The sequence below is a fragment of the Onychomys torridus genome, chromosome 7, assembly GCF_903995425.1.
Source record: "Onychomys torridus chromosome 7, mOncTor1.1, whole genome shotgun sequence".
Lineage (NCBI taxonomy): Eukaryota > Metazoa > Chordata > Mammalia > Rodentia > Cricetidae > Onychomys > Onychomys torridus.
This window is the reverse complement of record NC_050449.1, coordinates 114,388,483-114,413,386: the sequence shown is the minus strand read 5'-3', so window position 1 is coordinate 114,413,386 and position 24,904 is coordinate 114,388,483. Positions and strand designations below refer to the sequence as shown.

General features: G+C 45.8%; 1 protein-coding gene and 1 long non-coding RNA gene across 2 annotated transcripts; one reads left to right on the top strand and one right to left on the bottom strand.

The window, feature by feature from the left end:
- Positions 1-318: 318 nt before the first annotated feature.
- Positions 319-12,995, bottom strand: LOC118587784. Its single transcript, XR_004945469.1, has 5 exons — positions 12,653-12,995; positions 9,795-9,924; positions 4,429-4,509; positions 1,902-2,019; positions 319-704 (listed from the first exon to the last, which is right to left on the bottom strand). It is a non-coding gene; the product is annotated as an uncharacterized LOC118587784 (long non-coding RNA).
- Positions 12,996-21,912: 8,917 nt separating this feature from the next.
- LOC118587218 (7-alpha-hydroxycholest-4-en-3-one 12-alpha-hydroxylase) lies at positions 21,913-23,418 on the top strand. Its single transcript, XM_036192990.1, has one exon. The coding sequence runs from the start codon at positions 21,913-21,915 to the stop codon at positions 23,416-23,418; it is 1,506 nt and encodes a 501-aa protein (XP_036048883.1).
- Positions 23,419-24,904: the final 1,486 nt, after the last annotated feature.

The following is a 24,904-nucleotide window of genomic DNA, read 5'->3' as shown; positions in this document are numbered from 1 at the left end:
CTACGAGTGCTCCTCTGGAGAAGCTTCAATCCAGAATCTTAAAATCGCCGGGCGGTGGTGGCACACGCCTTTAATCCCAGCACTGGGGAGGCAGAGGCAGGTAGATCTCTGTGAGTTCGAGGCCAGCCTGGGCTACCAAGTGAGTCCCAGGAAAGGTGCAAAGCTACACAGAGAAACCCTGTCTCGAAAAACTAAAAAAAAAAACAAAAAAACAGAATCTTAAGATGAATTTGTAGAATTTTGTATCAATATTCATACCAGTTAGTCAAAGGAACTTCTTTTTCTCTGGACTCTAGCCCAAACTTGAAATGAGCTAGATGTCACATTCTGTAGATCGCTGGCTAAGCCTGAAAGCCCGTATCTACCTCATTATTATCTTCCTTTGTGTGCTGAAAAGGGTTTTTATTTCATTTTAAATAAGTGTATGGTTGATGAAGTCTGTCTTCATAAAGCCATTAAAAAGGACATGATGGCCTGCTCTGCAATCATAATGAACAACTTTAGTGAACTAAAAGCATGGCATGGCATCTACTTGGAAGGAAATATGCATGACTACAGAAAAACCTGCACTTGACAGCAGTGACACTTGGGCTGACACCCTTCCTTTATCCTTGTCCCCGCACACCCGACTTAGAGGAACACCTTCACCCTGGATGCCTCTGCTTCAGCCAGTTGAGCATATTTTCTTAGTTTTGAGATGTACCCTAAAGGAGAGAGAAAAACACAGGATCTGTAAGCTACCTTTACATATTTCAATATAAAATAATTTTTAAATTTTAATGTTATCATAAAAAGCAAAAATAATTTCCTTGTTCTATTTGTTACCACACAAGATAACACTATACCAACGCAAAGCTAAGAGAGCACAAAAAAGTGACTATACATATATAACCAGAAAAATATTTAAAATTTTATTCTGAAGATCCCTCTAAATAAAAGCATTTTAATGTACAAAACACTGAAGATCCTGTAAGTATCTCCAATAACTCATTGGGGCACACACCAAAAGTTTAAACACGTGAAAGTAGACAGGACAAGTTGGGAAGACAAAAGAGATTAGACAGTGCAGGGGGATGTGAGGGGAATGGGGTAGAAAATATGGCCCAAAATACTTTACTCATGTATAAAATTCCATAATGAAACCTATTATGTATGACTAAAATATATTAAAAACTCTTTTCTTGAAAGCTGATAAAATAATTTAAATGGGAGCATGGTTAAGGCTATAACTCAGTGGTTCAGCACTTACCTAATATATATCTGCAAGGCCCTTAACACACACACACACACACCAAGGAAAGGTATTGTCCTGTAGACGTAACCGTCTTATTAAATAAGAAACACAGAGCCAATTGCACAGTTAAAAGCCAAGAGGTCAGAGCAATAGCTACGAGCTGAAAACCTTACCCTTAATTGCTGCTGTGTTTCCTCTCGGCAAGAGAGCTACTTCCTGTGTCCTATCTTTTAGATAGACTTTCTGTTCTGCCTTCTCATTGGTTGTAAACCCAGCCACATGACCTCCTCGTCACTGTCCGTCTATACAGACCTCCAGGTCTTCTATGGTTGGTATTGAGATTAAAGGCATGTGTCTCCATGCTGGCTGAATCCTTGAACACACAGAGATCTGCCTAGCTCTGCCTCCCAAGTGCTGGGATTAAAGGTGTGTACTAACACTGCCCAGCTTCTGCTGTGGCTTGCTCTGACCCCAAGGCAACTTTATTAATATACAAATAAAATAACACTTCAGTACAAATAAAATATCACCATACTGTCCACTACAGTTTACATGAAGCAATGAGTCAGAATGAGCTACACATTTACCATCTGAATTTGGCTAATAATTCTAAGCAAGTCCTTCAACCTGAGGACCCAAGCAAAGATCTACAGCACAGAAACCTTACCCAGAAAAGCCACATGTGCAAAGTTCTCAAGCACCACATCTTTGTACAGAGTATTCTGATCAAGTGTCAAGCTGGCCAGTTCCTGCTCTGTGAAGTACACAGCCACATCTTCAAAAATCTGAAATGGCAAATAATAGCTTTCCTAGGCATCAGACAGTCCTGGGGAGCAACTGTATACTGCTGAGGAAAATATAAAAGCACAAACTGAAATGACTGGGGTTTTTTGTTTGTTTTTCAAGACAGGGTTTCTCAGTGTAGTTTTGGTGCCTGTCCTGGATCTCCCTCTGTAGACCAGGCTGGCCGCGAACTCAACAGAGATCCACCTGGCTCTGCCTCCTGAGTGCTGGGATTGAAGGCGTGTACCACTGCCACCCAGCTGAAATGACTGTTTTAGAAAACTTCTATATAGCATCTAATAAAACTAACCAAATGCATCTTCCATGATCTAGCAATTCTCTCTCTCTCTCTCTCTCTCTCTCTCTCTCTCTCTCTCTCTCTCTCTCCACACACACACACACACACACACACACACACACACACACACGAGTGCCTCTATCCATCAAAAGACAAGACTGCAGTTGGGGCAGTGGATCATGGTAGAGTGCTTGTCTAGGGTTTTAGGATTTCTATTGCAATGATGAACTACCATGAACAAAAGCAAGTTGGGGAAGCCAGGACAGGAACCCAAGTAGGGCAGGAACCTGGAGGCAGGAGATATACAGAGGCCATAGAGGGGTGCTGTTTACTGGCTTGCTCAGCCTGCTTTCTTATAGAACCCAGAACCACCAGCCTAGGGATGGCACCACCTACAATGGGCTGGGCCCTCTCCATCAATCACTAATTAAGAAAATGCCTTACAGACTTGCCTATAGCCTGATCTTATGCAGGCATTTTCTCAATTGATATTCTCTCCTCTCAATGACTTTAGTTTATATCAAACTAACATAAAACTAGTCAGAACACTAGTCAGGTGGCGGTGGTGCACTCTGAAGGCAGAGCCAGGAGGCTCTCTGTGAATTTGAGGCCAGCGAGGTCCAGGACAGTCACCAAAACTACACAGAGAAACCCTGTCTCAAAAACACAAAAAACTAGTCAGAACACCTAGTATGCCCAGTGCAGAGGGAGGGAGGATACCATTGGCTGGAAAAATGGTCCAGTGAGTAAAACACTTATTTCACAGCATGACCATCTGCTACAAGCTGCAGAAATATAAAGCAATAATTCAGCTGACTATGGCAAAAGCTATTACCTGAAAGATTTAAGATCTCTTCCAGAGGATAAAGTCAAGTCTTAAGGAGTCTTGGTGATATTGGCTTTTGAATATTAGCCGTTTCCTGCTATGAATTTCTCATTTAGCTTTTCCATTACTGGAACAGTGTGTTTGATCATTCTTTGGGCACAATTTTCCCCATATTTGGGGTATTTGGATTATTTCCCCCAACTGTACTGACAATAAATCACACAGTTAAGACTCATCTTTTCTGGCTTCTGTTCCTTTATTTTTCAGCATTAGACTCAGAAGTCTGCCTTTCTGTAATTACCATCATTAACAAGTATCCAGCTAGGGCCATCTCTTGACAAAAGTATTTTATCTGAGATACCGCTCAGGCTCTCTAAGGACTCTCTCAGACTGCAGATAAGATAAGCATCCAGACCCCCTGCTACTCTCCTGAATTAAGGTAAATATCCATACAGAGACAACCGCCAAGGCCAGGTAGATGTCAGGTACAAATGTTTGCTTCTTGTACAAATTAAGCTTACCCCCCACCCCCGGGGCCTTTCTCTCATAGCCCAAATGGTACCTCTAGACTTCCCCTTTAACAACTAACTCAGAACAAAAGGGCTTTCACATACCAGGTATATCAAGCTATGACGCTAGGAAGCCTAGCTACGGAGCAGACTTGCCCCGCCCAAGCAGAAAGCTGCAAAGCCAGAGAATTGTGGATTATATGTGCATTTAAACTGGACTGGGGAGACACAAAATGGAAGGAATTTAGAACAATGAGAAGACAGGAGAGGAAGGGACAGAGAGGAACTAAGTGTAAGAACAGAATTGAAAGCTGTATAGAGAGATTTTGACTTAGAAGAATAAAGTGAATGGACTAAAGAGCTCTGTGTCCCTCAGATTACTTCTCACCATTGGTAGTATCTCTTCTGGAACCCTGGGAAAAGATTATAGATGGGATGGACACTGACAGTCTTTGATAAAGACCTGAATTTAGGTCCCCAGCACCACATAAAAGCTGGGCATGGGGGCAGGAATCTATAATCCCAGTGTTGGGGGGAGAGCAATCCCAGTGGCATAGGAAGGGCATAAAATGGAACATTTTAAAGTATTAACATAAGTGATGGCATATGAATGTATATGTTTCAAAAAAGTGAGCTATATAGTTAAAATATAAATGTAAGTTAAACCTCAGTGAGAAATTTCTAAGTTATATATTAACGTGAATGCACATACAGGTACATGTACATATATCATTGTACATTCACATATATGTACAGAAACAAAGACAATCCAGCTTACCTGAGGCTCTGCTTTTACAGAGATATTTTCCATCATAAAATCTTAGTCCTGTAGTCAATGCAGGTTTGAAAATTTCAGGACCTGAAGGTAAACAGAGAAACTATTAGTGATAATAATTCTATTTGACTTCTGCATACAATCCTTGATCTGTCTTGTTCTGAAGATCCTGTGAAGTACTATTCATCACTTAGTTCTTATTAGTGGCAATTCCAGTCTTAAAAAAGGTGCAAGAGCAGGCACATTGGAGAATGCAAAATAGAAGTACAGGGTCATCCAAGAAATGTGTAATGATAGTATGTACTGTCAAAACTATAATTCCAGTAGCTCAGAGACAATACCAAGGAAAGGTGATAAAGGAAGATAGGAAAAACAGTGCACGGAATGTTATGAACTGATTTAGAGAAAACCGGCACTTGAAACAGTTAAGATCATAGAATCCAGATACAGAGGGCAATGAGTTCTACACATGAAATCCATTGGATACTGGAAGACCTCAGAATCAACCTCTCCTCACACTACAATAGTGTCTGTCTTGTCTAGTAAGTCAAATAATTTAAAGATATTTTATCAGAGCTGGGCAGCTGTGACAAATCTGTAATCCCAGCACTCAGGAGGCAGAGGCAGGTGGATCTCTGTGAGTTCCAGGCCAGCCTGGTCCACAGAGCAAGTTTCAGGACAACTGGGACTACAGAGAAACCGTCTCGAAAAACCAAAGATAGTTTACTAGTTTTATGTTTTCTGAATATAGATTGCTTGTAATATATTTGTTCAATTTTATAACATTGGGAGTGAGAAGGAAAATGCTATTGTGTTAAAGGAATCTATCAACTTCACAACATGATTTCAAATATTATAGCATAGGGAAACAAATCAGTTTCATTTCTTAGTTATAATTCCCACTCTGAGTAGATTCATCCTTTAATTAGAAAGAAATCCTGTCATTCAAGAGTGGATGAGCAAGGCTTAATGCTGCTTAGCTAACGACTGAAAAGTAAACAACTGCCTGCCGCACAAGTGTCTAACCCATGAAAGTACGAAGAGTATAATGAAGGGTATAAATAACCAAGTCAAGAGAATCTTCACATATACATCGAAAACTGTTACACCTCGAACACATTAGATGCTTTATTAAAAGTACCTGTTTGGGAATTAACATTAATATACTCTGAATTTCAAGGCTCTACACATGAATTGTGCACTCCACCTTGGTGGGGAAATTGCATGTCATACATAGAACTCTAAAAATTTTGGCAGGCAAATGAAGTTACCAGAGACCAATTCCTTGCGGCCACTCAAAGGACAGAAAGTGCTTTTAAAATCGCCCAGAGGCTGATCAGCAGCACTAGGGTTTGAGATTACAATAACGGGAGACACCCTGACAAAAATGCCATGTCCTCCACCAGCCTGTCCCCTGCCTCGGGTCCGCCTGCTTCTTACGGCAGAGCTTCAGGCAGAGCACATAAGCTCTGGGGCCTCTAGGACCCGGCGGCCTCTTCTTGCCCGCACCTTACTCTAGATAGCTATCCTGCCCTAGGCGTCCGACTCACAGCACCCCCTACACACACACACACACACACACACACACACACACACACACACACACACACACACACACACAGGCGCAGTCCACGGGGTCTCCCCCCACTTCACGCAGCGCCCTCTCTCCACAGTGCCCTCTTGTCCATTCCGTACCAAAAGGTCCAGGCGGCCACAAAAGAAGCCCAGCAAAAGGAAGACACCACACTGACCCTCCCAACCACACCCTCGGGTTTTAAAGCTCACTGGCCCAGAAGTGTGTCATCATACCGACCAGCCAATCCCCTGTGAGTCCCTCTAGGCACCTTGGAAGACCCCACAAGCTTGATGATTCCCTCCTTCAGCTTCGCAGGCAAGCCAGGCGAGGTACAGAAGTGCTGCAGCGAGAATTGCATTCTGCTTAGGAGCAGGAGACCCTAACGGTCTTCCTGCCCTACAGGGCTCGCTCACACAAGGCTGTTTTCCTTTTTTCCGGACCTGTAGGGGGAATCAGGGGTGTGGCGAGCTGAACGAGGCTGGACTCATTTCCAGTGTATTAATGCCTTCCAAGAACCCTTGAGGGGCTGGTTGAACAAAAGTCCAGGAGTTGACTAGGTGATCTTATTGACACCACGAAGACCTTTCGCATCAAACAGGTGGTGCAAAAAGTCTTGCTTAGAAGTACCAAAAGTGAGGGAAGGAGGTGCCTGCACACAGTTCTTCTTGAAATCTAATTTAGACTGTCCTTCCCAGGTGAGGACTCAGCTTGCTCCTGCAGCCACTCTGGTGTCTCACAGGGACTTCTCATGTTCAACTTGTGTTTGTTAGATTAGACACGGGGAGACAAGGGATGAACAATTCAACAGTGCCACAGGTTCTGTTTAAGAAACGCACTTGTGTGCGTGGGGGTGTCCTAGTAAGAACCAGAACCCCAGCCCACTTATAGAACTGTATAATTATAAGGCCAGGAAAGAGGAAACGTAAGTCAGGCTCTAGAGATGAGAACACTGCGGTTAGCCACTGTTGCTAGGGTTGCTAGGGAAGTTGAGCTTGCAGTGGGACCACCGTTTGCCAGACAGGGTATTTTGTCAGGCAGGTGGTGGTGAGAGTCGGGGTACTGGCTAAGGTGGTAGATGACAGACCAAATGTCACTAGAGCTAGTGTTTCCTACCTTTTGTTTTGTGAAGAGCTGGGAGAGCAGTGGGCCAGACTTCAGGCATAGTTTTCAGGGGCCTGCTTTGGGTTGAACTGAGATGTTGTCATGTTTGGTATTAGAAGTTTCAGAGAAGGCAGATGCCGTCAATGTGTCTTTTGGTGGTCTCCAGGAGACAAAGAGGGTTAGGTAGCTCAGATTTTATTTACTTTCATTTTACATGTATGAGTGTTTTACCTACATGCATGTCTGTGCCCACAGAGGCCAGAGGAGAATGTTGGACCTCTGAAATGGAGTTACAGATGGTTGTTAGATATCGAGTGGGTGCTGGGAACCAAAGCTCATAAGAGCCGCAAGTGCTGTTAACTGCTGAGTCAGCGAGATGACTCTAGTTAAGAGCACTTGCTGCTCTTGCAGAGGAACAGAGTTCAGTTTCCAGAACCCATGTCAGGTGGCTCACAACCACCTATGACTCTGATGCCCTCTTCTAGCCTCCTAGAGCACCATACATATGTGTGTATACACATGCAGATACACTCACACAAACACATAAATGTATTTTAAAAGAGTACAAAGGTTAATAATAGGAAAATAAAGAATAACTAGAAGGGGTCTCAGGCAGGGAGCCAGCCAGGGTAGCCATTGTCCCTGGATGAATCATGGTCCTTAAGAGCTAGAATGCTGGCAGAGTTTTAATGTTCTAGATTACCATTTTCTTGCTGTGTCTCAGACTAGTCTAGGCTGGTTTACATAGAGGTATTACTGTTCCTGGAGGGAAAAATGGGTACCCCCTTTTCAGTCAGAAGGAGGTCCAGGGCTCTGTGATTTCTAAGAATGACACCTTTGGGGAAGTCTCTGGTTGTGATAATGGCAGCTACTCCATCTGAGATTGTGGAAACAGAGAGTTGGAGAGATGCCTGCCACCTGTACCAAAGACAGAGGAAGTGCCTAGGGCACCAGAAGGGGAGTCAGTGGGAAGACGTTGAGGCTGAGGAGAGAACTGAGGCAAAAAGAGAGATCATTACTATTTGATTATTAGGGAGGAATTCAGTGTCTGATTGGAAAACAAGGGTACAGACACTAGACCAGGCTCCTGGGAGATAAACACAAGCTGATGTTCTACAGAAGAAAACTCCTGAGTAGTGGAAAAATGTGAAGATCAGAAAATGTCTGAGGGAATACATCTTGGTTCTCTTGGACAGTGCTCTCATTTTTCAAGACTAAATATTCTCTGGATAGGACAGCTCTACATTGGGGTGGGTAGCAAAAGAATGACTTAGGCCTCGTGTCCCCAGAGCTTAACCTTGAACAATGTTGAGTCCACAGATGTGGTGCTGAGGTGGAGTGAGTGCCCCCTTCAAATAAAGTAAGGGCATGGTAGGTGTGTGGTGGGGAGGGAAGCAGTGCATGTAGGAGTTGGTGGGGAAGTATGAGTGTGTGGTGTCTGTCAGACACGGATTGAAAGAAAGTTCTCAACGGACCAGTGGGTGAGGAGGTCCCACAATGCAGAGCACATCTTTCATTGCCTTTGTAAATGATGAGTGCTGGACAGACACAGGTTTGAATGACGAGCAGAGGGAAAAGATGAAGGATGTAGTTGCAAAAAGGAGAGATTGTAGTCAATGGTGACACAGGCTGAGACCTTGAGGAAACAGGGTAAAGTGGGGTGGCAAGAAGGTAGGTGTAGAGTAAAAGGACCAGCCAAAGAAACACACCCTGACCCTAAAACCAGAGCCAGTGAAAGAAGCACACTTTGGCCCTGGACACCTACCATGGGGATCACCTGCAAGTGGTTCCTGTAAGGGACGCTGGGTAGATTAGAAACAGTCGCTATTAAGATTTCTAAAATACCTCTCCTGGGTATTTCTGCAATGTCTTCTACATCAAATAAGGCTTTCGTTGAGACAGGCTTATAAGAAAGAACATTTCCGGAAAGATGCAAGTTAGTAGTGATTGCCTGAGAAGAACTGACAGGTGGGAGTGGAAGGAAATTTGCTCCTCACTGAATACTCCATGAATACATGGAATTTTTTGCTATGAAGATAATTCTGTGTCTAGTCAATAAATAAGCTTCAAAGTGAAACGTAGCATTGGTCCACAAAGCCTTAATAGGAGTCAAAACTAACAGACATGACATATTCTGTTGTTTTGGATTGGTTTGGTTTTGGCCAACTTGACACAACCTAGATTCATATGAGTAGAGGAACCTCACTTGAGACAATACCTCCATTAGATTGGCCTGTGGTAGGGCCTGTTGGGCATTGTCTTGATTAATGGTTGATGTGAGTGGACCCAGCCCCCTATGGACTGTCACCCCTGGGCAGGTGGTCCTGGATTGTATGAGAAAGCAGACTGAGCAATCCATGAGGAGCCAGCCAGTAAGTAGCACCCCTCCATGGCCTCTGCATCAGTCTCTGCCCTGCTGGAGCTTCTGCCCTATTGCACAAGTGCATACAGCCAAGCTGCAGGGTCTGTGCTCAGCTAGACCTCAGGGTTAAGGCAGGATGTAGACAAAGGTGGACCAAGGGATGGACAGATTGTCAGATGACAATTCAAATAACATTCCAGTGTATGTATGTATATATAAACATGTGACTTCCCCCTAGTGACTCAGTGAGTTAGGCTGCGGTGAACACAAACACACCATGTTCTAACTCATTTCTTTTCTCTATACTTAAAATACGAACAGCAAGCTCACGTGCTACTGTTTAACTTTCTGAGGAACTGGCACTCTCCCTTCTCATCAGCAGGACACAAGTATTCCAGTTTCATCTGTGTCCTCAGGTCTCCAGTCACTTTCTGTTCCTCTGTTAACAGCAGCCCTCCTGCTGGGTATGAAGGGAAAATGCAGGCCTTTTAGTCATAGGAAGTTCAAAGTAGCTGCAATTAAAATCACAACACCAGCTGTCATTGTTGGACACTACTTAGCTTTCACAAGCCTCCCTTTCTTCATGCAGCTTTGCTACATTTATTCACTTATGTGTGCATATGAGCCACAGCAGGCATGAGGAGGGCAGATGAGAATCTGTGGGAGTCAGTTCTCGCTTTCTACCACGTGGGGCTCAGGGATTAAATTTAGGCCTCCCGTGTTCTTGCCTCTAAAGCATCTCATTGACAACCATTCACACAGCTTTGACTTACTGTTTAGTATCATTTCAATCCAAAGGACTCCCTGTAACACTTCCTGCCTGACTGGTCTAGTCAGGGAAAAAAGAAAGAAAAAGAAAAGAAACCTTCCATAAATTTGAGAACTATGCCTCTCCCTACTCACTTGGAATTACCACCCTCTTTTTTTTCTGGCCTCCATGGTCTGTGGGAAGCTGCCTGGTGGTTTCCTGTGGCAGGTCTCCATTCTCACTGCTTCCAAGCTTCCTCCTGTCACCTGACTGCTGAGCATTTGATAATAATGTGAGTCTATGAGTTTATCTCACTTGCACTTGTAGATTTATCTACTTATCAAACTTGGTGGGTTTTCTTCAAATATTCTTTTCCCCTTTCTCCGTTCCCTCTTTCCCTCAGCGTTTGTCTAATTCAGTCACTTCAGCAGCCTGCCCTTTAGGTTTAGGTTTAGTTCTTCATGCTGACCCCACTTTAACCCTGCTGGCATGCTCTTCCATGCATTTGTGATACTTTTCAGCTCCTGGATTCCTTCTTTTTCTGTATGATTTCTACATTTTTTTTTAATCAGACTTTATTTTTAGGGGCCAAGAAAGTGAAAACAGAAAGCCCCTTTCTGGATGCATAACAGACTGAGCCAAGTGGTGACCGTTACTTCTTTGCTAGTCTAACTGTGCCTCTGCATTGCCTCCCTCTGCCTGGCTGCAATCTGAAGTGCTCCCCAGAGAAAGCTCACAGTTTACAGGTCGGATGCCAGGTAATGGGCTTTGGGGATGTGTAGGTAGACAGTTCTCAAATAACTGATACAGAGACTCAATATTAATTATAAATGCTCGCCTGATAGCTCAGGCTTATTACTAACTAGCTCTTACAACTTAAATTAACCCATTTATATTAATCTACATTCTGCCACATGGCATTACCTCTCTTTCATCTTGTACTTCCTGTTTCCTCTCCATGTCTTGCTGGCAACTCCTCTTACTCCCGATTCTTCCCAGTGTCCTTAGTCTGGTTTTCCCACCTAACTTTATCCTGTCCAACTATTGGCCAGTCAGCTTCTATATTAAACCAATCACAGCATAATTTACACAGTGTACAGGAGGATTATTCCACAGCAAGGATGTGACTGAGCCATGAGATCTCGATGGATTTGTAATTGGATGGCATTGTTGAGAGCTGGTATAAAGGGAGTGGAAGGTGTGGGTCCCTGAAGGCATGCCCTGAAAAAGCAAATCTTGTCAGCAGTCCCTTCTTTTCACTTCCTGGCTGCCAATAAAGTTGGTGGCTTGAATCATGTTCTAACGTTGTCCTGTTCTACTTTTTCTTAGGTCCAAAGTTAAAGAACCAAAAAATAACTGTATCAGTCGAAACCAACTTTTTTCCTTTTAACTAGTTTCTCTTGGGTATCTTGTCATAGCTAACACATTCTGCTCATGTTTTCCGGTAGCTCTTTGTATGTCTAAGATCTCTGAGACCACATTGACTCAAAGTTCGACATTTACATTTATGTACAGTTTAGGCTGCATGTACAGCAGGAATCTCACCCTGCATACAGTGGCCTTCTACCCATCTGCTGCCACAATTGTTATTTGACACCAAGCAGAGCTCTCTATTCTAGAAACTGCTTCAGTCAACAGTAACCGGTAACACACAGCCTCTGGGTCTGCAACTTTCTGATGCCAGCATTGCAGCACAGAACTCCAATACTTGGAGGACAAGGTCCTTATTGTGCAGCCTGGCCCCAGCAAACAAGCCAGACACAGGCCACATGCCTGTCATGGAGCTGGGCAGACACACCCCAAAAAAGACCAAAACCAACTCTGGCTGTAAATCACAGGTGGCACTTTCCCATGGAAGTGGCTGAAACTCCAGGGTAGCCTCTTCAGTCCTGCTGATACCACTGTCCAGGTGTGTGTGGGGGATGTCTTGTGCTCCCACAACCCCAACTTCTGCCGTGTTACTATGGGACCTGCTGTCTAACATGCTCCTAAAACAGACAGCTTTGTTCATCTCTTCCTGCACAGCACACACTCACCTGGATCTTTTTTTTCCTGTTCCTGGAGATGAGACATTGCTGCCACAGTGACCTTCCTAAGCTTGCACATCTCCACTCACACATGTGCAGTTGTCCCCCCCCCACCTCGCCTGTCAGACAAGCTCTGTTCACCCACTGAGTCCCAGACACTCCAGTATTGTCACCAAGTCACCTTCCCAGCTGTTCTGCCAAAGCACAGCAGTCACAAGGATGATAGTGATTGACAGGTGTCATTAAACACAAACAATAGATGCAAATCTAGTTTCTGTACAGAGGGGTAAGTTTCCCAGGCCTTCAGGTACCCCAAAAAGGTGTTTTCCTGGTGGAAATATTGCCTGATAACAAGTACCTCATAAAGCTCTTGCATGGGGTGGGGGGGGGGGCATTTATGTTCCTCTGCTTACCTCAAGTGCCCTAAAAGTCTTCTTCTTCTGAGGCTGCTAAGGACTTCAGTGCTCCCTTGAAGGCTTGCCATGAGATGGAACTGAAAGCCAGATTCCCAGATGGGATGTCCAGATGTCCACTGAAGTCCAGGTTTCAGTCAGGAGGTGCCCTGCTAGACAGATAGGCCGGCTTTTCTCTGCACCTCAGCAGCTCTTTTAAGGCCTTCTCCCAAATTGTTCCCCGACAACAACATCTTCCCTTTCACAGCCTGACCTCACCGGTCCTCAGAAGTCCAAATATTCATCTTCTATAAATACCTTTCAACCTTATTCCTTTTCCTTTTAAAATTAATATTTTATCTATTATTTCATGATTGTATAATGCAAGGAATCTATCATTATTATAGCTCTCTACTTCCCTGGAGCCACACACTTTCATGTTCTCTCGTTTTAATGTTGATTTGCTCATTTTGTGAGGGCAACATGCACCACGATAATGCATGTTTGGAGGTCAGAAAACAACTTTCAGAAATTAGTTTCCTCCTTATGGGGACTGAACTCAATTCTTCGAGCAAGTACCTTTACTTGTTGAGTACTGGCTGACCCACTGAGTCCAGTTAGTGCTCCTATGTGTACACAGGTGTGGTGCCATCCATAGGAGCGTGGGCAGCCTAGGAGCAGCCACAACCCCAGGGGAAAATGATTTCCCTCACCTGAAGCCATCAACAGCTCCCTAGCTAAGATGGAGTCTCATGAGCTCCCTCTACCCATGTAGACATATTGACAGCTCGATCTTGTGCAGATAAGTACAGCCCTTGTGAGTTTCTGGGTGCAATGACCATGTCATCCAAAGACAGAACTTCACAGCCCTCTTCCTAACCTCTGGCTCTTACATTCATTCTTTCTGTACCCTCTTCTGTGGCTGTTGCCTGAGCCTTGGGGAAGTGGATGCTGACATAGATGTCCCATTTCAAGTTGAAACTCAGCACTCATTCAATCTTAGTACTTTGATCAGTTAAGAGTCAACTGTGCCTACTGCAAAAAGAAACTTCTCTGGCCACGGCTTTGAATAGCACTACCTATGGCCAAACTTGTTCCCCTTGACCTGGGGCATGACACTGCTCAGACTCCAGCATTTAGTTCACACTGCTTCACTAGAGCCTATTCCGTAAAGCACTTGTTTGATGTGCTTGGTCAGTTGTCAATCATTCTTTGAAGAATGATTTTTAATCCCGAGTGCTCCACTTGGTGTGCTCCGCCATCCTCAGCCATAGGGTATTTTCTAGTTGGTTTCTCCTCTTTTAGGTTTCTGTGCCACACATAACAGTGACCGTGTGTTGCTCTGTCTGCACCTGAAGGAGCAGGCCTCGTTTCTCATGCACACTATTCTTATCTGTAAAACATGAATGTCTGCAGCAGTAGTGAGAGATGGCATGGGACGACAATTCCCTCCCTGACCAGTGCTTACAGAACACTTGCTCAGTGTCAGGCAGTGCTGAGGCTTGAGGGGGCAGGCCTAAAAGCCAGTGCTGTCTCTAAGGAATTTATTCTGGCCAGACAGACTCAGCACGCCTTTGATCCCAGCACCCAGGAGGCAGAGGCAGGTGTATCTCTGTAAGTTCAAGGCCAGCCTGGTCTATAGAGTGAGTTCCAGGACAGCCAGGGCTACACAGAGAAACCTTATCTCAAAAAACAAAAGCACTCCAACAAAAAGCTTACTTTGGCATCAGCTCATAATGACTCAGGGAACCGATGACACACATATCTTGTGAATCGTCCTTCTGTGAGGACAGTTACAACAGAGACTGACAAACACTGCAGAGGGGTTTTTCTTCTGAGTTCCAATCATCAGCACATGGGAGGGAATAATAAAAACAAAGACACAGGCTGATTTCACACAGAGAAACCAAGACAGAGCAATGTACTATCAAGTGCCTTCAGGGGGAAGATGTGTCGAGGGGCACAGTCAGGGAAGATCTTTCCCACAAGGCAGCTTAGAAATCCTGACTGAAGCCTGAATGGAATTAGTCATTCAAGGAGACAGAAGACCGCCCCAGACAGAAAGAACAAATGCAGTGGACTGACAGGAATGGAGCAGACAGAACACACCTGGTGGAGAAGAACAGAGCAAACAGACCACTCAGAACCGCTCTGCACAAGGGGCAGTTACAGCGTAAAGGGTACTAAAGCAGGCCTGAGACTTACAAAGGCCTGCTTTCAAAGCAGGTTTTGACTGGCTTCTGGAACTTTGTTCTGTGTCCCCAGTGAATGTTTACTCAATAGTGTCATTACTTTATGCCTACATGTGTTACACAATGTATCTAATCATGCTTTTCTATGGAAGTCTGGAATTGGGGTATGGATAAGCAGAGGATGTATACGTGACCAGCCCCGAATGAAAACCTTAGGCACTGTCTTTCTCAGGAGCTTTCCTGGGCATAAGCATAACAGACATGTTGCTGTATTTCCATTGCTAGAAGAGTGAGTTCCGTATGGTCTGTCATAGAGGGAGAAGTATTAGACAGCCTGTATGTGGAATCCTGCGGCCTCTATCAGTCTCTTTTCCCCCTGATGATCTGGACATATGTCCTAGATGCATATTTGAAGTAAATCTTGCAACTACCTGCCAAGTCCCATGAATTCTCCTTGGGAACCTCTGAATTTGGGGGTAGCAATAAGGAACTCCTACACAGATTAGTACAAGGATTAAATGAGTAAATACAGGTAAAGCACTTAGCATAGTACCTAGGACATCATAATTTCTGAAAATAAGAATAATGATGAGCTAGAGAGATGGCAGTGGTGAAGAACGTATGCTGCTCTTCTAGAGGACTGAGTTCAGTACTCAGCACCCATGCTGGGTGGCTTACAGCCACCTGTAACTAGCTCCAGGGGATCTGATACCCACTTCTGACCTCCATGAAGGGCACTGTACTCACATGCATAAGCGCCTCCCCCCATATACATACACTGTACATAAGTTTTTAATTAAAAAAAAAAGAATGGTAGGCCGGGCGGTGGTGGTGCATGCCTTTAATCCCAGCACTCAGGAGGCAGAGGCAGGTGGATCTCTGTGAGTTTGAGGCAAGTCTGGTCTTCAGAGTGAGTTCCAGGACAGCCAGGGCTGTTTCACAGAGAAACCCTGTCTCAAAAAAACAAAAAACAAACAAAAAAAAAAAAAGGAAAAAGAAAAGAATGGTAATTGCATTAGTTTTACTCTGTTGCTGTGATAAAGCACTACAAGAAAAGCAGCTTATGAAGAAAGTTATTTGGCTTACATTTCCAGAGGGATGGGAGTCCTTCATGGTACAGAGACTGGACAACAAGGGACAGGCACGGGGCAGGAGCAGCAAGCTAAGAGCTCACATCTTCAGTCTAAAGAGTGAGCAAGAAGTAGGGTGAGGCTGTGAACTCAAAGTCTGTCCCCAGTGACATACTTCCTTCAGCAAGGCTACACCACCTCCCAAACTACACCAACAAGGAACCATCTGTTCTAATACCGGAGCCTATGGAGGGTGTTTCTTGTTCAAACCACCACAGTGATGGTCTAGGTGGCAATGGGAATGAGTACTGAGAACCATGCACAGTTGGGACTTCATGTCAGTCATTTCAGTTCCTGCTGGGTCTCTCCAACCTCTGCAAAGCATGCCCTAGTTCTCTCTGTCTCTTACTGAATGGATAACCTGACCCCTTTGTAACAGTATCTCATTGCTTGTGAGAATATTCTGGCATATGAATAGACTGGTCTACATCATCTCATAAGTAGGTGACAGGGCTGAGGGAAAAACCTAGCTTTGCCTTTCTGTGTCCTGTAGTGGCTTCACCGTCACCTGGTGTATGTGACGCAGACTAGTAGGAATAATAGGTGATTATTCAGTAAGTCCTTTTGGAGTCTACCAGCAAAACCATAGCCTCCACCAACCCAAAAGCTAAAAATGTTGTCTGGTAGCATCTGAGGCCTATAGCAGAAATGTCCCTGGAGATGTCTGTGCTCTGTGGTAACCTACCTTCCTAATATTTTCACCAAGTGTTTGAAAAGTATCTTGGGTCATGACTTTCATTATAAAAACTCTATGAAGCCATCACCACACTGAAACATTAAATTTAAGGTGATCTAACTCTGTGTTCCAGGACCATGGCCACTCACTTGGCTCCAGAATAAACTATTTCTTTTCCCTCTTGAGGCAAGAGCTGTGTCTCATGGTCAGACACCTTAAGTTGAACACTCCTATTCCATCCTTAGCACTGTCACCCTCCCAAGCATAGTATGACCTTGTCTTGTCCTCCAGGCTCTACGTAATCACATGATCAGTGTGGCTCCTGATGCCCCACCTCCTCTCACATTCTGCTCTCTACATTATTTAGCATAATTGTACTTGTATATCTGGGCAGTGATCTGATATCTCCACAGTGGAGACTGATGAGACAGATCTCCTCCCAGCTAAGCTCTGAGCTCTTAGAAGTCTCCTGCAGGAAGAGCCTGTCCTAGCTCGTTTTTGGCAGTCTGACGCTGCTGGAGTCATCTGGTAGAAGGAACCTGTGGGAGCCCACAGAAGCTATCTAGTGAGACCTTACTCAGGGTCAGAGATCTGAGCTTGCTTTACACAGCAGGGCTGCATAATGGGATGATTTGACCACCGGCATGGTTACCAGGTATTTGGAAAGGTCTACACTGGGCTGTACAGTGTGCTTTGATCTTGCAAGGGGGAGGAGATCTTTTGCCTTTTCCCTTGGTATATTATAAAAAGCTGTTTTGAATAAACCTCGGGCTGTTGCTATCCTGTGTCTTGTCTTTCTCCTTGTTGTCTAGGTCTATCTTTCTATCTGATATTTCCTCGTTCCTCTCTCCTCCACCTAAGAACCCTTCATAAGGTGGGAACAGGTTAGAGCTGGACTCCCACAGACTCCCACAAGAACCTCAACTGAGAAAGAGCCCCCACAAGACTGGCCTGTTGGTAAGACTGTAGTGCATTTTCTTAATGATTGATGTGGGAGGGCCCATCTCACCATGCACAGTGCTACCCCATACTGGTGGTCCTGTGTTGAATAAGAAAGTAGACTGAGGAAGTCTTGGGGAGCAAGCCAGCAAACAACATTCCTCCATGGCCTCTGCTTCAGTTTCTGCCTCCAGATTTCTGCCCTGGCTTCCCCCAGTGATGGAGTGTGGCCTGGAAGATGAAATAAACCATTTCCTTCCCAAGTTGCTTTTGTCATGATGTTTTATTACAGCTATAGAAACCCTCACACCACACACGCACACACACGCACACACACACGCACACACACACACTCACACACACTCACTCACACACACACTCACACACACTCACACACACTCACACACGCGCACACACTCACACACACACTCACACACACGCACACGCACACACACACTCACACACACGCACACACTCACACACACACATACACACACTCACACACACGCGCACACTCACACACACATGCACACACATTCACACTCACACACACTCACACACTCATTCACACACACTCACACACACGCACACGCACACACACTCACGCATACACACACGCACATTCACACACACGCACACACACGCACACACACACTCACACACACTCACACACACTCACACACACACTCACACACACACACACACACACACACACACACACACACACACTTTTGACTATCTAAATTAGCCTGCTTCAGGAAAGAGAGGGTAAATGGATGAAGGCAAGAATGCAAAATGGTGCTTCATGCATTAAAACTTCAGGACAAATTCCAGCTTGATGTGTTTGACTCACTATTTATGACTCAATCTAAAACCCTGAAAACGAGATGGTCTTAAGTACTTTCTGTTTGAGTGGGAGCTCCATCTCAACCCCTGGTACCCTGGCACCCACTCAACTTCCCTCCCCATCTCTTTCCCCAAACCCGCCCCCCCCCCAGAGAGCTCAAGACCACTCCCACAGGGCGTACAAGCAGCACTCCTGAAAACAGACACACGGTTCTTCTGGTCTCCCATCCTAGTCTACTCTCTGAGGGGCCAGGGAATCACCCAGGAATGCTTTACCCATTAAACTTGGGCTTTTCCTGATTCGGTCTGATTTGGATTGCTGCGTCGGCAGAGAGGCCTATCAGGGTGCAAAAAGACTTATCATTTTCTATGACTGCAATCATAGAGGACTTCTTGGGGGCAGAGTATGATAGTTCCTGCTCCTTGCCAGGGAAAACTCAAGGCAGAAGACAACAGGGTATATGGACTAATGGTCTGAGGAACCCAAGTCATTCTTCATGAGTTAGGAAGTTAGAGAATAGTTTAGAAGTTTCCAGAAAAAGAAAGCCACACGTTCTGCTGTATAACAGAATGCACACATTCAGTTGAACTGGCTGATTAAAACTTTAGTGGGTGTGGAGAATTGTAATGTTGCAGGTCCAGAGACAAGTTATCTTGGGGTTTCTTGGCCCCTAAGTAGCTACACATTGCCCACAGTCCTGTCAGAGTGTACAAGCAGACCCCTGAGTTTCCCTAGCCCAAAAACTGAACCTGCCACCAGAGAATTCCTGAGGCCAATAGCAGAGACCCCTTCACTCTACTATCCTGCCCACTGTGGATTCCATCAAGTACTTCACAAGTGCCTTGGACTCACAGAATGTTCTTTAGTCCTACAAAGACCTCATGAAATTGTTGCCACATCGAAACATGGTATTTGAGGCAAATTGAATCTGTGTCCCTGGGTCATGGCCACTCATATATTACTCCAGAATAAATCTTGGTGTTTCTTTTGAAATAAGATCTATTTTGTGTAGATATGGCTAGCAGAACTAACCCAGGGCAGTGTGAGCTTCCATCTTGGGGTTACAACTCTCTCCTCTGGTAAGCCTGGGGGCAAGAAACTGACTGACATCTCATGGAGACTCTTAAATAATGCTTGGTTTACTTCCTAAGGCAGGGCAGCAGTCAGAGGGAATGACGCATTGAGTAGAGGGAGTCTGGTCTTCCCACTGGATACTGAGCCATAGCGAAACAAGGCAAGTGCTTGAGATGGCTGCGTCCCTGACAAGTTATAGCACAGGAGTCTATCTTTGTGTTTGAGAGCTGGACTGGCAAGGCCCTGAGGGCAAGATGGGATGAGAGCCTGAGACTCTGGCTCCCACAGATGGATTCATTAACACCCCACCCCATGATATCCTCAGGCCTAAAGCTTTACTGGTCACCTTGGATGGGCACACACTGATCGTTCACTTGCCTTTGACTATTCAGAGAGCTAGAAGCAAACATGACCATTAAGAATCTGCTTCATCTGAAAGCATCTTTGAAACCAAAGGAAAAAGAAACCCCAGGAAAGCACACACAGTTGCCACAGGCACCAGGGGAGGGGCCAAAGTGTGTGACAAGGATTTATGACAAGAATTGACATAGAGAGAATGCTAACCTGATCCAGACACTGTCCTGAGTGCTTTTGTGAATTCTCTCTTCTGCCTCCCCAAAGCACCAATGGGAGCTATTGTTTCCACACAAGAAGAGGTCCTGTGCGGAGCCCATAATTACCTGGAATGGGGACCTACTAGAAATGGGAACATTGAGTCCTAACAATGAAAGGGGGGGATGGGAGTGTTTAGGGAAAGAGCTCAGTGGGAACCTTTGAGTCTGAATCCTTGGCACCTACATAGCAGGCCAGGCTCGTTGGTGCCTGTAACCCCAGCATGCAGAGGTAGAGAGAAACAGAAGGATCCTGGGAACTCAGTGGCCAGACAATGAAGTCAGTCAATGAACTCCAAGTTCAGGGTAAGATCCTGCCTCAAAAAATAAGTTACAGGGGCTAGAGAAGTAGCCCATCAGTGAAGAGTATTTTCTGCTTTTCCAGAGAACCCAAATTCAGTTCCCAGCACCCATATCAGGCGGCTCACAACCATGCATTACTCCAGTTCAAGGCAACCCAGTTCTTCTGGCCTCCAGCACTCACATGTACACACACACACACACACACACACACACACACACACACACATAATTTAAAATAATAATAATAATAATAAATATTGGGGATGGGAAGATGGCACAGAAACTAAGAAAACTGGCTCCTCTTGCAGAGTACTCAGGTTCTGTTCCCAGAACCCACATGGTGGCTCACAACCATTCCAGTTCCAAGAGATCCAATGACCTTTTTTGGCTTCCACCAGCACCAGGCAGGCATGTGGTAAACATACATATAAGCAGGCAAACATGCATATACATAAATAAAAATAAACTATTCTTTAAAAAGAAAGAAAAAATCAATGTGGTAAATTTTAAAACTAAGGTGAAAGCAGAGGAAAATACCAGTGTCAACCATGTACGTCCCCTCCACACACCCACAAACACACACATACACACACACACACACACACACACACACACACCATACACACACACACACACATACACACACCATAAACACACACACACATACCATACACACACCCACACACCATACACACACACACACATACACACACCACAAACACACACATACACACACACACACACACACACCATACACACACACACACATACACACACCATAAACACACACACACATACCATACACACACCCACACACCATATACACACACACACATACACACACCACAAACACACACATACACACACACACCATACACACACACACACCATACACACACACACACATACACACACCATAAACACACACACACATACCATACACACACCCACACACCATATACACACACACACATACACACACCACAAACACACACATACACACACACACACACACACACACACACCATATACACACACACACACAGAAAATAAAAAGAAAACAGTTTAAAAGATGAGGAAAGTGACTCGTACATTTAGCGAAGGAGCTGGCAAATAAATTGATGTGTGAGTGAACAGGAGTGTAAGTGGTTGGTAGGGTGGGCTCAAGGCAGGCACAGAGATAACATGCCAGATCTGCGTCTGAGAGGTCAGAGCAAAGCGCAGTGGGCACACAACCCGTGGCCACAGTTTGAGGCCTTTCTTTTACCTTTTTTATGGTAAACCCCTCCTCCTCTTACCTGACCAGGCTCTGCTATGTTAAACTGGAATAACATTTTCCCCTAGGTACTAGCTAACTAGAGTTATTTACCACAGCTCACAGTTCCAAGGTCCAAGGGCATGGACCTTTGCATTCTCGACTTCTGAAGGCCACATAAAGCCATTCCAGCACTGGAGAGCTGACAAGAGCCGAGCTGACGAGACCGTGCAGAGCTCAGCTGGAGACTGGCCATGGTACTGTGGGGTCCAGTTCTGGGAGCCCTGCTCACAGTCATTGTGGGATGCCTGTGTCTATCCATGCTGCTCAGGCACCGCAGGCCCCAGGAGCCACCTCTGGACAAAGGTTTCGTACCTTGGCTGGGTCATGCCATGGCTTTCCGGAAGAATATGTTTGAATTCTTGAAGGGAATGCAGGCCAAGCACGGGGATGTGTTCACAGTGCAGCTAGGGGGTCAGTACTTCACCTTTGTCATGGACCCCCTCTCCTTTGGCTCCATCATTAAGGACACACAGAAAACACTAGACTTCAGGAAGTATGCACAGGAACTGGTGCTAAAGGTGTTTGGATACCAGTCCATCGATGGGGACCACCAGATGATACACTCAGCCAGTACGAAGCATCTGATGGGACGAGGCTTGGAGGACCTCAACAAGGCCATGCTGGACAGTCTGTCCTTGGTGATGCTAGGGCCCACAGGCCTGAGTCTGGATGCCAGTTCCTGGCGTGAAGACGGCCTCTTTCACTTCTGCTACAGAGTCTTGTTCGAGGCTGGCTTCTTGAGCTTGTTTGGCTACACCAAAGACAAGGTGCAGGATCTGCAGGAAGCCGAGGAGCTGTTCACCAAGTTCCGCAGGTTTGATCTTCTTTTCCCCAGGTTTGTCTACTCCCTGCTGGGGCCCCGGGAGTGGGTAGAAGTGAGCCAACTCCAGCATTTCTTCCACCACAGACTCTCTATGGAGCAAAACCTGGAGAAAGATGGCATAAGTAACTGGTTAAACTGCATGTTTCAGTTTCTGAGGGAGCAAGGAGTAGATTCATCCATGCAGGACAAATTTAACTTTATGATGCTCTGGGCCTCCCAGGGGAACACAGGGCCAACCTGTTTCTGGGCCCTCTTATTCTTGCTAAAGCATCAGAATGCCATGAAGGCTGTACAAGAGGAAGCCACCCGCGTCCTGGGTGAGGCCAGGTTGGAAGCCAAGAAGTCCTTTGCCTTCACACTCAGTGCTCTGAAATGCACCCCAGTGTTGGACAGTGTGATGGAGGAGACTCTGCGACTGGGCGCTACCCCCACTCTCCTCAGGGTGGTGCAGAAAGATTACATCCTAAAGATGGCCAGTGGGCAAGAGTACCATATCCGTCGTGGAGATAAGGTGGCTCTCTTCCCCTACCTCTCAGTGCACATGGATCCTGACATCCACCCTGAGCCTACAGTCTTCAAGTACGATCGGTTCCTCAATCCTGATGGTACCCGGAAAATGGACTTCTACAAGTCAGGAAAGAAGATCCACCATTACAACATGCCTTGGGGCTCGGGCATCTCCATCTGCCCTGGCAGGTTCTTCGCCCTCAGTGAGATGAAGATCTTTGTCCTGCTTATGGTCATGTACTTTGACTTGGAGCTGGTGGACCCCGACACGCCTGTGCCCCCTATTGACCCAAGGCGTTGGGGCTTCGGCACCTCACAGCCTAGCCACGAGGTGCGCTTCCGCTACCGCCTGAAGCCCATGCAGTGAGGCTTGACCACACCCTGTAGTCCAGAGTGGCACTGGACAGCCATTCTTCTGGCTCTGTGGCACCCCTACCTCTCCCTAGGATCCTTGCTTTCTTGCCTCCTGGACATCTCAAAGGTTGTCATGCTCCCTGAAAGATGCTGTTTCCCCAGTGGATTTTGCCAGACCGTCCTCTCAGGAGGAGCACCCATGAATCAAATGGCATCTTGTGAACACTGCCTCAACCCCTCCTGCCTGCTTTATTTGGTGTCCTTACTCCACATCCTATGTGTTCAGACTCTAGAGATGTTGTTCAGTGGAGTCAAGCCATGCATGTGATTGTTAATTCCCTAATAGACACACTGAGAGAAAGCAAAGGGTTAAAGGTGAGGGTTGTTTTCCAGTGTGTATCTCTTAGCCCAGAGTTTCCAAAGAACTAGAACTTAAACAATTTCAAAAAGACTCATCAGGTGCTTTGTGTTATTGTGTCCTGTCATCAAACCCTTCAGTGCTTTTGAAAGTGGTCTAGGCAGTCTAAGAACCACCACATTTGACACAGGAGCCACTCAAGGTGCCCCCTCCTGCCCCCTTCTCTTCTCTGCATCTTCTCCCCCATGGTTCCCAAGAACACCACTGAGTGTTTTCTCTACCTCCATGCCTTCCATCTCCCCGTGGGATCTCACAGCCCCTTGGAGATGCTTGGTCCGTGCAGAACTCGGCATCCATCCCACACTCTGGTAAACAGCTTCCTTCCCTACTCCCCTGCCTCTCTGCTCAGGATGGCCCTTCACCCATGACCCAGAGCAGATACCAAACACCTCGCCTCCCCCAGCACAGACCATCAGGCACAGTTCTGTTTGCTCAAGCCCCGTAATGCCTCTGAAAAGGCATTACGTAAAGCCTCCTACCACCTCTGCTGGGATGCTCAGCCCTGTAGTCTCTGCCAGTTTCCACACCAGGCCGCACCCTTTGTTCACAGAAAGTGTCTCTGGCTGCCACCTTTATGCCTTCCTGGCTCATCATCACCTTCATGCACCTGTCATCTGAGCAGCTTCATCTCTAGCAGGTCTCTGCAGTGCAGCCAGCCCTAAAGCAGAGGCATAGCTTTTGCTGCAAGCCCAGTACTGGTTACCAGGCTTCTTGGATTCCCATCTTTCCACCCCAGCACAGACTTGGGCCCCTTGGGCTCCCTACCATCGTTTATACATCCCAGCACACCTGGGCTGTATTGTTGCTGTCAATGTCTTGGTTTCCTCTTCCTGCTCCTGGCCCAGATTCAAGCCCATCAAGGATTTGTCCTTGGAGTGTCTGAGGGGAAGGAGGTGAGAGGTGCAGGGATGAAGAAAGGGGTGCAGCACTGCTGGGCTGGGTCAGTGTGACGAGGCGTATCCTTGGGTCTCCTCTGCCAGGACTGTCACCATCCATCCTCATGGAGGGGACCCAGAACCAAGAAATTAGCCCATCAGAGTATGGTAATGTGTCCATTTATCTCTGTCTACCAATTCTCTAA

What these genes read in the sequence shown, in the direction of transcription:
- LOC118587218 (XM_036192990.1), top strand. Translation starts at nt 21,913, where the DNA reads ATGGTACTGTGGGGTCCAGTTCTGGGAGCCCTGCTCACAGTCATTGTG.